We start from the raw sequence: 15,877 nt of genomic DNA, 5'->3' as shown, positions 1-15,877 counted from the left end.
GCACGTACACTCCCTGTTATATTGCTCCTAATATCTAGCGAATGAGAGGATTATATTACACCCAGTATCGCAGGGGTTGTATACCCCTTTGAGATATTTTTCCTAGTATCCTGACGGTGAGAAGATGATATTACTCCCAATATTGCGATGAGTGGACACATCCCCAATGATATTGTTACTAATATCCAGGGAACAGAAGATGATATTACTCCCTCTATTGCAGGGGTGTGCACCCCCCTTTTGATATTGTTAACAGTATCCAGGAGGAAAGATGATAATATTAATGTCAATATTGTAGGTGGTGTACACCCGCTCTGTGATATTGTTTCTAATATCCAGTGGAAAAGAGGATGATACTAATACCAATATCGAAGGCAGTTTAAACCCCGCTGTGATATTGTTGTGAATATCCACGGGGGAGAAGACGATATTACTTCCAATATCGCAGGAGTTTTACATCCCCCCGTGATATTGTTCCTAATATTCAGGAGGGGAGAGTATGATATTACTCCCAGTATCACAGGGGCTGGAAACCCCTCTGTGATATTGTTCCTAATATCCAGGAGAGAAGAGTATGATATAACTCCCAATATTCGGAGTGTTTACACTCCACCATGATATTGTTTTTAATTTCTAAAAGAAAAGAGAATGATATTACTCCAAATATTCTAAAGGGTGTACAGCCCCCCGTGATATTATTTCTAATATTCAGGTGGGGAGAGGATATTACTTCCAATGTCACAGGTGGGGAGAACACGATCTCTGTGATATTGTTCTCAATATCCATGACGAGAAAGGATAATATTACTCCCAATATGACAGGAAGTGTACACCCTCTTGTGATATTGTTCCCAATATCCAGGTTCAGAGAGGATGATATTGCTTTCAATATCACAGGGGGTGAACACCTTGCCTGTGATATCGTTTTTCATATCCACTGGCAAGGAGGATAATATTACTTGCAATATTACAAGGGGTGTACAGCCCTCCTGTGATATTGTTCTTAATATCCAGAAAGGAAAAAAATGGTATTACTCTCAATAGCGCAGGGGATGTACACACCCCATCTCCCCGTGATATTGTTCCTTATATGCAGAAGAGGAGAGGATAATATTACTGCCAATATTACAGGTGGTGTACACAACCCCATGCAAGTCAGATTAGTGGTGAGGATCCAGCATTCCTTGAGCAATTAATTTAAAATCTGAATAATCCTTTTGTGGAAAAGAGAATAAAGCAGAGGACAAAGAAAGCAAATGAAAGAAATACAGCAATCCAGCACAAACATCTGAAATTTCTGATTCCCATATTTTTACTATTGTGTTCTGAAATATTCTCATATAGAGCTAATCCCCATCTTTTTGTAATTTCTAAGAAACTTTATATCTCCTAAATAATGTCCACATTTTGTCTAGCAAAAACAAATTCCCAAGAGGCTAGAGGCTTCAGAGGATTGTTAAAACTCATTCAATATAGTTATTTATAAAGCATCTTTAAAGCTGGATTAATGAAATTATTTAATAGAGAATACATTATACTTAGTGGAATTCCAAACACAAATACCTTTTTTAAACCATACTATGGCTAAGTCAAAATTTTTCAAACAGGAAATTATTAGTATTTCCCAAGTATTCATTGTAAAAATAATACAATGGTAAAAATTAATTTTATAAGGATAACAGCACACAAAATAAAAGTGAAGTAAAATGCAGTGAAGAAAAGTGAAAATAAAAGTTGTACATTCATGTATTCATGATTCTATTTTGTAAAGTTAATTCTTCTGTTAAATTTGTAGTATGACTCAATCTTGTTTTGGTTTACATTTTTAGAACGTATATTAAAATATGTTATTAAAAACACAAAAAAACCTTATAACTCATCAAAAATAGTGTTATAAAATATTATAAAATTACATGCATGGGTAGAAAGCTAATTCAGACTTTGAAGAGTTGTTTTAATGTTATTTAAAAAGTCAGACCTTTAATGGAGCTGAAACCCAAGAGCAGATACTAATAATTTGTCATTCTTATTTAAATGGTGAGATAATGGATACAAAGATTTATGTTTTTTCTCTCATAACAAGAATCAGCTAACCAATACTATAAGTAAGGATGTTAACACTCATTTAATTAGAAAAACAAGTAATCATTTCTTCAGGTATCTTAATCCACAGAGCTTAAGAATTATTGAAATTAAAACTACTTATGTTCAAACTTAAAGCTAGATGATAATGTTTAACATTATATCAAATTTGCTGATGTTCTATGTCTATGTATTTTCTTTCAACCAAAAATGTCACAATACAACATAGAACCTGGAAAGCACAGAATTAAATAAAACAATGTTTTCCGAGAAAAAAATAAATTTGGCATTCTAAAAGTGAAAAAACACATTTTCAGAACTCCTAAAGAAACTTATCCATGAGGTAAATGAACAACAAATCTAAGCTAATAAATGCACAAGAGATACCCACCTTCAAAAATATTGTATTTCTAATCTGGCCAGGACAACGAACTTTACTGGTGTGAAAGTAACCTTTCTTCCCTGATATAAGCAGTGATGATATGTAATCAGCCTATTTGTACTGACTATAAGCAATGATGATATTGAGACCTGACCCCTTCCAGCATTCTTAAGCCCTATTGCTTCCTCTAACTTAGTTATCCTCACTGTCCCTAGAGTATTTCTAGATAATAGTCTTTCTATACAGACACTGGAAAGTTGCCTCTTAATTATAGGTATGAATATCACAAGATGTCTATATATCAGGTTAACTCTAATGTAAATAATGAAACTCTGATGTCATATATATGTATATTACGTATGTAATATATTCTGACATATATATTTTTATTTTAGTAATTTAGAAAATAATCTGGACATTTAATACATTTTCCCTAAACTTTACTAAAGAGCTATCTTTAAAATAACTTTTTAAAATTAAACTAAGAAAGAATACAATGAAATAATATAAAAGTGAAATTCACATCTGACTAACAATCAATGTATAGAAAATATCATATATATATACAGATGCTTGCTTTTTTCTAGGTGTTTGTAAAATGTTTATAGGAAGCATTGTCATATATCAGAAGTTTTACTTCATTAAATAAAATTAAACATATATTTTCTAGGTTGTACTGATATGTCAGTGTAAATTATGGACATTTTGTTCTGAGTATAGTTTAAGGTATATTTTACACAGCAGAAGTGCACGGTCTGCCAAATAGAGAAAGGTACTGTACTGTACCTTTAGATAACATGGGTAAATTGATGCATCATAGAAATTCCGCACATCATTTATACATGTCCAAATGTAATAGCATAAAATGCATCACCATAAATCATTTTTCTTTCATTATTTAAAGTATAGTAAGGTCACCTCCAAGTTAAGACAATATTAGCCATTTTATTTATTGCAGGATAAAAAATGAAACCAGTAATCTCTTACAGGACTGTAAGTACATTTTTTCTTTGAATTGGTTTCTTCCCTCTCTCTTTCGTGATATTTTGATTCTAGTCTTACCAGGGAAACAAAACCCATGATAATGTGGAACATAAATTTATGGAACGAAATGGAGTCCATTACATGAAACACTGAATGCAAAGCTGCTAGATAAGAAATGGCAGGTTACTATAAATTAAGCAATACCCGTTCAGAAGAGTATGACAGTATAATTTTAAGACTCTCAGTAGCTAATTTATCAACAACTAAGAATATATACTGTTTACAAAGATTGAAAATTCAACAAAAAGTGAAAAAAAACCATAAAATCCTTATTTCCGTTTTTTACAACGCGTAAGAATATATTCTAACCAGGTTACTGTTGAGTCCATACTGCCTGCTGATAGTTTGATTACACAAAAGCCAGAAAATATGGAATCTTTTAAATTATTTAACATGACTTTAATCTATTTGTAGGTCATTTTGAAGAGCTTGGGCTGCTGTGAGAACTTAATGGAAAGTTTATATGAGCTAGCGTGGATAATAGGAGTCTATTTCTCACACAAAGAAGGATAAGTGATGTAGATAGATGATAGGTAGACACAGAGATAGATAACCAATTCACACTTTTAAAATATCAAACATGACATTTGTACCCTGAAAAGTATGTGCACTGAGAATAAGAAACAGTGACAATTCACATTTAAGGATCTCACATTCAGTCAGTGGAAATTAAATTCCTCATCTCTTAATGTTGATGTTGATATTGGTGAAGAATTTCCATCTGAGAGATATGTTTGCTTCTCCAAACAATTCACCCCTAAAAAAATTTTTTTTAGAATTGGGTAAGGAGCTGAATACAGACAGGTGCAAATCCTATTTTAATTTTTCATATTAAAACTCATTTCTACCACTCCCTTCTACTGGAAGTGTTATGAATTCCTAAGTAATTAAAGCTCTGGTTTTCCTTTATTTGAAGGCTGTGGTTGAGAGTATTGCACAGGTACCCTAATCCTATTTTACTCAGTTTTGGCATTTGACCTCCAATTAATGAGTATCAGCTCACAGGAGCAAAAATATTTTAGGAACTTTAAGAAAGTCATTAATCATAATTTTATATCATAAAATTAAAATATGATATTACTAAACACTAGTAGCCATAATCATTTCATATTATTGTCAGGTACTACATTGTTTGTAAAGTCACCAATGGATCTCTGGTTAGGTGACAGATAACTTAAACTAAATTTTATATTCATTAGAACTGTTTCTTACTATGTATTTCTACTAAATTAGAAAGTATCGGCAGCTATAATTCATTAAATTTCACTCGTTAGAGTTTTATCAGAGAACTTGGATATTTGCCAAAAATGAACTCAGATAAATTAAATAGAATTCTTACTGAAATATCCATTGTTTGGATAAGTAATGAACGTGTCAGACCAAAATCTAGAAAATTAAATGCTTTAACTTAGTAGAAAATGCACAGGTCTCCATCATAAATTGTTAAATAATCATAAATGTTATGAGTTATTTTAATTGATATCCATCCTCTCCCCTCATCCCCACCAACAAGCAGACCCTGATAGAAGAATGAAACACACGTTGTTAACGTGTGAGATGGGGAGACACTGGAAGAGCAGAGGGAAAATGATAAACTGAAGTGAAGGAAAGTGAACTCTCCCAATAGGGAAGCATTATTAAGCCAGTGAGTAACTGACTTTATTGCAGGGAGTATCTGAAGCTTAAACTTGTCAAGGAAATCTTGGAAACAGTATAAAATATGTTTCAAAATCATCCTGAGGCAAGGTAACTGGAGTATTTATAGTTTTATACCTGTCAGTCAATCATTGTTTAGGGGCTGCCTCCAAATGGACATTAAATTCAAGCCAATCCCAACCAGCTGTGCTTGTAGCAAAGCATATTCTGGCAACCCAAGGATGGCACTATGACCTTAATGTTGATACTGACCACCGGAAATCAGGCTGATAAACACATATGAGCTATATTATGAATATATATAAAATAACATATATTATTAATAATACCTATCACTCATATATGACAATATAATATACATTATGTTTATATGTACATAATAAATACTTAATTTATAATAATTATTATATAGAATAATAATTATATACATAATGTAATTATATATGAATACAATAATAATTAAATGTGCTATATAAAAATATATAACATATACATAATTATATAAAATATACAATGTATTATTATATATTTATTATTTACATGTAAATATATGATATAATGTATATATTATATAATATAAATATATACATTAGGTCTATATATTTATCTAATGTGATATAAAACAATGTAAAATATATATTATGTGTATTTATAATGTAAATGCAATATGTAATGTAAATATAGATATATTTTAATATATCTATACAAATATATTATATTTTCTTTATCCAATCATGTATTAATGGGCACTTAGAATGATTCCATATCTTTGCTATTGTAAATAGTGCTGCAATAAACATATATGTACAGTTATCTTTGTGATATACTGATTTGTTTTCCTTTGGATGGATACCCAATAGTGGAATAGCTGGATTGAATGGTAGTTTTATATTTAGTTCTCTGATGAATGACTCTCTACACTGTTTTTCATAGAGGTTGTACTAATTTAAATTTACACCAACAGTGGATAAGCATTTCGTTTTCTCTGCATCCACCAAAAGATATTGGTGAGGACCAATATCATTTTTTAATTTACTTTTTAATAATAATCATTCTGACTGCTATAAGATGATATCTCATTGTAGTTTTTATTTGCATTTTTCTGATGATTATTGATGAGCATTTTTTCATATGCTTTTTGGCCATTTGTATATCTTCTTTTGAAAAATGTCTTCATATATTTGCCCATTGTTTAACAGAGCTACTTGTTATTTCTTCATTAAGTTGTTTGAGTTTGTTGTAGATTCTGCATGTTAGTTCCTCCCAAATTAGTCAATGTGATCCATCAAATATACAGAATTAAAAACAAAAACCATATGATCATCTCATTAAATGCAGAAAAAGAATTTGATGAAAAATCAATCATGGTTTAATAAAAACACTGAACAAACTTGGCATCAAAGGAACTCATCTTAAAATAATAAATGTCATATATGACAAACTCACAGCCAACATCATACTGAAAGGGAAAAAGTTGAAAACATTCCACCTAACAAATGTAACAAGACATGGATGCCTACCTTCACCACTCCTATTCAACATACTACTTGGAAGTGCTCGTGAGAGCAATCAGGCAAAAGAAATAAATGAAATGCACCCACACTGGAAAAGAAGAAGTCAAAATATCTCTGCTGACAATATGATCTTCTGCCTAGAAAACACTAAAGACTCTGCAAGACTCCTAGGTTTGCAAATAATTTCAGTAAAGTCTCAGGATACAAAATCAACATAGAAAAATCAGTAGCATTCTATACAGCAATAATGATCAAGCTGAGAATTAAATCAAGAAGTCAATTTCATTTACAATAGCTGCAAGAAAAAATACTTAGAAATATATTTAACCAAGGAGGTAAAAGATGTCTACAGGAAAACTACAAAACACAGATGAAAGAAATTGCAGACAACACCAATAAATGAAAAACTATCCCATACTCACGGGTTGGAAGAATCAATATCATTAAAATGATCACACTGCCAAAGCAATTTACAGATTCAATAAAATTTCTATCAAAATCCCAAAGTCATTTTTCACAAAATTAGAAAAAACAATTATAAAATTCATATGGAACCCAGAAAAAGCACAAACAGCCAAGCAATTCTCAGCAAAAAGAACAAATCTGTAGGCATACCTCACCTAATTTCAAATTCTACTACAAGTCTATATTAACCAAAACAACATAGCACTGGTATAAAAATGAACACATAGACCAATGGAACAGTATAGAGAACCCAGAAATAAAGACATACACCTACATCCAACAGATCTTTGACAAAGCTGGCATTTATATGCACTGGAGAAAGGACATTCTTTTCAATAAATGGTACAGGGAGAATTGGTTTGCCATATGCAGAAAAATGAAACTGGACCTCTATCTCTCACCATATGCAAAAATAAACTCAAGATGGATCAAAGACTTAAAGGCAAGACCTGAAACTATAAACATACTAGAAGAAAACCTAGGGAAAATTTTTCTAGATTTGGCCTAGGCAAATAATTTATGACTAAGACCTCAAAAGCAAATGCAGCAAAACCAAAAATAGACAAATGGAACTTTATTAAACTAAAAAGGTTCTGGACAGCAAAATTAAAAAAAAAAAACTAACAGAGTGAAAAAACAGGCTGTAGAATGGGAGAAAATATTTCTAAACTATGCATCTGACAAGGGGCTTTTAAAATTATTTATTTAGAGACAAAGTCTCATTATGTTTGGTCTTGAATTTCTGGGCTCAAGCAATCCTCCGACCTCAGCCTCCCAAGTAGCCAAAACTACAGGCATGCACCACCGCTCTAGCATCTTATTATTTTTTATTAACTTTCTATTTTAATTATTTAATTTGGAGACACCAATATCTCACTGCGATTTAGAGACATATTACGCAAAGCAGTATTAACTTATGAAAAAAGTATACGGAAACTACATGAGAATACACTAACCGAGCAATACGTTCTATTAACTGAACATTTTCTGAGTAAATTAATATTATTTTTAACGTAACATATTTTAGGGGAACAGGGTGAAAAGTATATGAGAGCTCTTTACTATTTTTGCAACGTTCCCGGAAGTCTAAAATTAAATAGCTTAAATTTTAAAAAAAGATAAAAAATAACATGGTTTTGACAAGTGGGAATAAATAAAAGTATGGAAGATATCATGGGAAAATTATATATTTGATAATAATAATTATATGTTTTATACTTGTTACATATATATTATTGATTAATTCTGTTTTCACCTCAAAACTTACAGCTGATAGACTTTCAGCAAACACCAGTGTTTTGTGGGCTTTAATATGAAAAACACTACCCTAGGTATATACTGTATAAGGCAGACAGGCAGGCTATTTTGTATCTTCACGATGAAATTGCAGCAGAATAAATTGGATACTCGGTGTTCGCTACTTTCCCAGAACTAAAGAAAACACAATCTTGGTGAACGAAACATGGGAAGTGGACTGTTTCCAACAGCTTTTATTAATTACTTTCTTCCCTGATGACTGAAAAGCTGATGTGATAATTAAATAACAAAAGTGTCCTACTTCAGGCAGAGGGAATACGATCCTTAGTACTACTCGTGGGCCAGAAGGAATAAATCCATTGTTCAGAAGAAATTACAAAATCTTATTCCTATAGACCCTCTTAGCATGAAAGGGCCTCCTTCAGCAGGAGCTCTTCAGTGTCCTCCTTCAGTCTGACTCCCTGCTGACCACAGGATGCCAAGCCCAACTTCCGCTTAGCCACCTGGCTCCCCCCGAGTACTCAAGGGAATGAACCAACATGTTCCGAGGGCACTCACCAAACACAAACTCTATAAAAGTCTGAATCAAAAATCTTATTTTTATTTTACATCCCTGTATATATGAGAATGGTTAAAGCTTTTAATAATATAATACCAAAAAAGAAAAGAAGAAACTAAAATAGCAATACTGTTGACTTAAAAACAAAAAAACAAAAAACAAAAACACGAAAATCCTTCATGACATTAAATCATTTTCTAAAGTATTTTATCTTGTGATTCAACATATGAGGATGAAGTCATGTCACATAGATATGTATAAGAATGAAATTTTGTTAGATGTCTGGTAATTTATTTATTGCTTGATAGCTTAAGGACACTTACCTTAAATATTTGTATACAATTTAAAATATAATAAAATTAACATTAAAATCAAACAAAAATAAAAATAAATAAGCAAATCCTCATTTGCTTAATATAGACTTATGTCAATGTATTTATAAACTGAATTATATGATAAAGCTCTTGCAAGCTATGACTAGTGTTCATTTGTTCTGTCACACACAGTTTCCAAAGAAGGCATAGTGTTTGTAGTAGTAGGATATATAAGTCGATAAATAGCTTTTGAAGGTGATGGAATGTCAAAACAAAGCAGAGGTATTTGATAACCACCAAAGCATTTGTTTGTAGTATATGTCAGTATGATGGATATTATTCTCAATAGTCTAAATTTTTACCCAATAAAGAAATAAAAAATTAATGTAGCAAATTTCAAACTCTGACTAATGTTTTGAATTAGTTTGATATTTTGTCATTGAATAAAATAAGTAAAGTGTATTACAGCAAAACTCAATATAAAGGTATTTCCTATTACAGTACTGTAAATTAGGGAATTGATTGTTTATGTAAACTTAATCATAGACACTTTTTAATTTTAATAAAAGTACTTATACTCTATTTGCTGTTACATAAAAACATCACTTTTCCTTTTGACTTCTATTGCCACATTTTGAAATATCAGCTGTGAACATTTGGACAATGCCTGCCTTAAATACAGGTTAATATTATTTCTTGTTATAAATCAGGAAAAGCATAGAAATACCATTAAACGGTACATACTGGGACACTAAAATGAGTTGTTTCTTAGGGTACTGAGGGAGCCAAGTAGAAAATACAAAATAATAATTTTCAAAAGTTCATTAAATTTTCATCGTTTTAATTTTACTTTACATTTTGTGATGACATTTCTAAAATCATATATTTATACAAATAATTCATCTATAAATAGCTTTATTTGCATATTTTCTATGCTTTACTTCAGTAGTAACATGTATATATTTATACATGTAATGTATTTACACACATAAATTCACAGGTAAAGTGGTATATTAGTGGGGTCTTTTTCACAGCAAAAGTGAAGCATGATCAAAACTTATTATTCCAGGAACTTTATATGTATTTTAAATAATATGCAGGCAATACTTACAGCAGCCTTAAAAATAAGTTGAAAATAAAAAATAATAATACATATTTCTCTGTTCACAGTGAATCTTAGAGAAAGAAAACAAAGAATATTTTAATGCAATGTATCAAGTGTAAAGTAGAAAATGTAAATAAATACAATTGTGTTGAATGCAAACTTTTTTTCTCTTGTGTAGGTATGTAGCACAATATGTGATGGTATGAAACACATACAAACAGAAATGAAAGTTTTAAAAGTAATAGCAACAGAATTCAACAACAAAATTAGAATATCTTATAGTAATACTATTGGTAAATAATTCACACTGTATTTAAGAGTGTGGCAATAATTAATTTATAAAACAACTATACTTGTTTTTCCATGTTATAGGTGAGAAAACTAAGTTACGGTAATGTTGAATTCCTTTCTCAGAATAAAGGGATTTGAATTTTTAGGCTTTCAATATTTTCATCTCAAAATACTACGTTATATTTACTTGGGGTGTGTGTGTGTGTGTGTGTGTGTGTGTGTGTGTTTGTGTGTGTGTGTGTTTAAATTCTTTGGTTTTAGAAACTTGCGTTAACTTAATTCAAGAGTGAAAATTGAAACATCTGAACTTGGATGTTGTTAACTCATTTAACCGATTATTCATTCTTCTACTAGCATACTGTCTTTCTTGCAGTTGGAAGGGAACATTTATTAATTAATTATCTGATTATTCTTATGTCTCAAAGTTAAAAGTCCTAGTAATCTAACCTCACAAATGTACAGAGAACACTCACACACTTCAATTTAAAGATAATTTAAATAATAATATTAAAGTACATAGGAAAGCCATCAATATTAGAAGTCACAATATGTTGATATTTGATTTAAAAAGACAATATTGTTGTAGTATATGAATCACTGCTATTTGCGATGCATATTCTCCATCTCCACCTTTGTGCTTCATGATTTTCAAAAACGAATATATGGCAAACTGTTTTCTTCTTTTTTTCTTTTTCTTTTCTTTTCTTGCATTTATTTATTTATTTATTTGCATTATAAAGACACCACTCTCACTGTCTGGAGTGACAGACGAGGAGGATGCAAACAGCTCTAGCTATTTTGTTTTGACATTTGTCTACTGGTGGGTGGTGTGTTTCTCAGCCTTTACTTTTTTGTACAAACCCTCTGGACCGGAATGTTCGTTCACACTGGATTACAATACGATGGGTCATGTAAGAAACAGCTATCTAAAGCATTTATAGCCATAAATATTAAAAGGGTAGCTTCAGCAATTAGATTCCCACAGAAAATCAGTGTTTGTTTCAACTTTTTTTTTAAGAACTAATCTTCATTTTTTTAAAAGAATTAATCTTCCATTTTAGAGACAGCAATATATATAAATCTTCCATTTAGAGACAGCAATAAAACAGTTTTTCAAAAATATTTAATTTTCTCGATTTTGGTCTGACGTGCTCATTACTTATCCAAACAATGGATATTTCAGTGAGAATTCTATTTAATTTATCTGAGTTCATTTTTGGCTTAATACAAGGTCTAGGAATCTTGCTCCTAGATATTTACCCAAGTGAAGTGAAAACTTATGTGAACACAAAAACTTACACATGAATGTTTATAGCAGTTTGACTCATAATTGCCAATAGTTGGAAGCAACTAAGACATTATGTATGGTACTGTAATGCACATACAGAATATTATGCATGTGTTTACACTCAGAACTGTACAAATCAAAAACTGAACTCTCATTTCAACTATGGGATTTAAAAACAATGTATCAATATTGTTTCATCAAGTGTAATAAATGTACCACACTAATTCGAGATGTTAGCAAGAATTGTGAGGAGGTGAATAGTGGATATGGGAGAACTCTGTAATTTCTGCACATTTTTTTCTGTAAATCAAAATCTGTTCTAAAAAATTAAAGCCTATTAAAAACCAAGCTATAATGAACATATAAATTTATTTTTTAAGTGGAAGAATTATATTGTGACATGAGCAGAAATCATTTATAATAGATGTGAAATCAGCACATTTGAGTATAGATTCTAATAGACGAGGCAATAAAGGGGTGGATAATAGTGAAAATCATTTTGATTGCTTCAAAATTTTCGGTAAAGAAAGAATAAACACCTTAATCTCAGAATAAGGATATTTAAGTGTCAGAACTTCAAGATTAAAAAAACTGTTTTAAATAAAATTTTGTTTAAAGCTAAAGGAAAAATGAAAAGATGGGTTATAATTGATACTATCAAGTAGTATTATGTAAGAATGTTTTGAACTATTTTATAACATTGCCCTTCTTATTCTCATCTATGAGTGAAATATAAAATTGTTGTTTGGCCAGGTACAGTGCTCACACCTGTAATCCTAGCACTCTGGAAGGCTGAGGCAGAAGAATCACTTGAGCCCAGGAGTTTGAGACCAGCTTGGGCAACATGACGAAAACTCAACTCTACAAAAATTGCAAAAGCTAGCCAGGTGTAGTGTAATGTGCTTGTAGTCCCAGCCACTAGAGAGGCTGAGGTGAGAGGATCGCTTGAGCCGGGGATAGGGGTCGAGGCTGCAGTGAGCTCTGATCACATCACTGCACTCTAGCCTGGGTGATGAAGTGAGATCCTGTCTCAAAAATAACAAAACAAAATAAATGTTTCCCATAAATCACTCTGATTTTGTGGGGAAAATGCAAAAAGTCAAATAATTGTGCCACTTGCTAATTATGTTCAAGTCCATTTATTTATACAAGTATCTGTATTCTTATCTGAAAAACGAGAATGTTATTATCTAGTCTGTGTACATTACAGAAGTGCATTGGGCTTCAACTAAAACCAGGACTTTATAAGAACTTTGTAATATTTAAACCATTTTGTAAATATAAGAAAGAATCATATTATAATTGAGGATTTACTAGATAACAGAAATTGTGTAGGCCCCTATTGTTACTATTGCCAGGCACGCACTGTGTTAGAAAAAACATATTTTATTTCGGTATCATAGAAACAAATTATTTGAAATTAGATTGATCTGAGTTCAGTTCTAGCTATGACCAACTGAGTCATCTTTAGCATTTATACCTGAAAGCTATGCTTTTTTTTTCTCTATAGAATGAAGGTAATAATATTACCTGTCTTATAACTTTGTAAGTAAAACTGATTATTGCTCTAATGTATATGTCAGGTATATGTCTTACAACTTTTAAATTTGAAAATTTAAGCCCTTCAATGAGATTTAAATAGATTCAAAATTGATTAAAATATGTAATTGGGATATATGTTATGATGAAACAGCCCTGGTTGAAGATGCTGCTTCTGAGGTCTGTGAGGTCTATGAGGTCCCTCCCAGCCACAGCAGCCATTAACAAGGCTCTGCAGAACCCCTAGAGCCTTGGGATTAGAACAGACAGACAGCCACTATATTATATTAGAAGGTTATATAATGCCATGCAATTAATAAGCCAAAGACTACTACACTGAATAAGGTTCTCCCAATATCCATAATTTTTGAAATTACTGCCATAATCTAAAACAAAACCAAAAACACCTTCCGAAGGCGGCATTAGAAAGCTTCATCAGCCATGTTCAATTTAGATGAAAACATGATACCATCCCTGGTTATCCCTAAGTTTCTGCCATGCAGTGAAAAGAGACAGAATGGAGAACATAGCACCATGCATTTTTGCTCTAAAAATGTTTATTTTGTTTCTCAAAATAAATTTGAATTTGGAGGTCAAAACACATGACAGATGAATAAAGAGAGAGGTAGGGAGACACTACATGACATTTATCACAGGTTAGTCACCATTATAAATAATGTTCCAATAAACTAATTTTACCAAAATAGATTTAGTGGAAAGGTAAATAGAATAAGTGGAAAACAAACTGCTGACGACTACGGTGTAGACATATCCTGAGAAAATCAGGACAGTGACCACAGACTTTTCTTGCTAATAGTTTGACTATAACAGGAAAGAGTAGGAAATTGAAGGAAAAATATTTAAGGTTTTTTTTTTTCTCTCTCTTTTTGTCTTAATGGAAATACATTGGAGCCTGTGTATTTCAATGCAAAGAAACAAACATGAGTTACAAAGTAGTTTCCAAGAAGAGATTAAAAGAGTCTGGGATAAAATAAAACCAGGGAAATGACTTAGACTTCAGAGAGGCAACTTTTGTCCATCTCAAGGAACATAGAAAATATCCATGAGTTCAAGGGTAGATGAATTCGTAAATGAGAGGTATATGAAATTTAGGAAGTTGGTGTCTGTTTTCATTTTATATACTGTGGATAATGTGGATAAAATGATATACAAAAGACTTGAGAGCATAGTGAAAGTCTGTAGTCACCACCAAAGGGCCTAATGAAGACTGATTCGTGACCTGTAATCGAATTGCCAAGTGGTGTTGAACTAACAGCAGATATTGGAAATCATGAATTTCTTTTCTTTTTTTTTTTTTTGAAGGAAAATTTGTATTTTAATTATTTTTATGTACAGAAAACTCAACAGTGTACATTTAACCCAGGTTAGTGGCAAGTTCTTTAGCCTTTGCCTTTTCGAGTTTGGCGATACGAGCCACAGACTTGGGACCCAGGACATTGCCGCCCCAGTGACGGCGGATCTCATCGTATCTGTCGTTGTAATTGGTCCTGATAGCTTCCACCAGCTTAGCCAAAGCGCCTTTGTCTTCCAAGTTCACCTGTGTGAAGGTGACAGTGGTGCAGGTCTTCCTGTGGACTAGACGGCCCAGTCTGGCCTTCCCCTTGATAATGCAGTAAGGGACCCCCATTTTACGACACAGGGCAGGCAAGAAGACAACCAGCTCGATGGGATCCACGTCATGTGCAATCACCACCAGCTGAGCCTTCTTGTTCTCCACCAAGGTGATGATGGTGTTAACTCCTGCTCGAAGGACAGGTGGTCTCTTAGTGGGGACATCCCCTTTGCCAGCAGCTTTCTTCTCGGCCCGGGCCAACAGCCTCTGCTTCTTCTCTTGCTTTGTCTCTGGTCTGTACTTGTGGGCCAGCTTAAGCAGCTGAGTAGCTGCTAACGACTCTAGCATTTTCGTTGTGTAGTTTATTCTTCGGCATCTCTTAGAAGTGTAGGTATGGGAACAGAACAAGTAATTATATTAATGGGATTGATTTATTAGTAGCAATTTCCTATGTGGGTCCAGGAAAAGGCAAAATGAGCATGATAGTTGAACATGCAGAAAGAGAATATGAAATCATTGGAGAATTTGGTGAATAAAGAAAGGAAAAGTGAGGAAAGGACTAATTTGGAGAACAGACAACATAATAATAAAATGATGATATGAATAGTATGATGAATGTGAATAAGTAAGAATCATTTGATAATTACTGTGTGCTAGGAAATGTTTTTATTGTTCTTGTTGAATCTTTATAGCAAAAAGATAAAGTTGATACCATTATCTAACATTTTACAGAGTTAACTGAAGCACACAGATTAAGTAATCAGCCCATGAGCACTCAGAGAGCAAGTGATTAAAACAAGCTAAAGAA

The 15,877-nt window shown here is 32.2% G+C and overlaps 1 protein-coding gene across 1 annotated transcript; it reads right to left on the bottom strand.

The window, feature by feature from the left end:
• Positions 1 to 14,836: 14,836 nt before the first annotated feature.
• Positions 14,837 to 15,417, bottom strand: LOC698417 (large ribosomal subunit protein eL8). Its single transcript, XM_015137001.3, has one exon. The coding sequence runs from the start codon at positions 15,415 to 15,417 to the stop codon at positions 14,872 to 14,874; it is 546 nt and encodes a 181-aa protein (XP_014992487.3). The 3' UTR covers positions 14,837 to 14,871.
• Positions 15,418 to 15,877: the final 460 nt, after the last annotated feature.

Source organism: Macaca mulatta, chromosome 4 (genome assembly GCF_049350105.2).
Source record: "Macaca mulatta isolate MMU2019108-1 chromosome 4, T2T-MMU8v2.0, whole genome shotgun sequence".
NCBI lineage: Eukaryota > Metazoa > Chordata > Mammalia > Primates > Cercopithecidae > Macaca > Macaca mulatta.
Note: the sequence above shows the minus strand (reverse complement) of the source record. Positions and strands in the feature narration are given on the sequence as shown.

What these genes read in the sequence shown, in the direction of transcription:
- LOC698417 (XM_015137001.3), bottom strand. Translation starts at nt 15,417, where the DNA reads ATGCTAGAGTCGTTAGCAGCTACTCAGCTGCTTAAGCTGGCCCACAAG.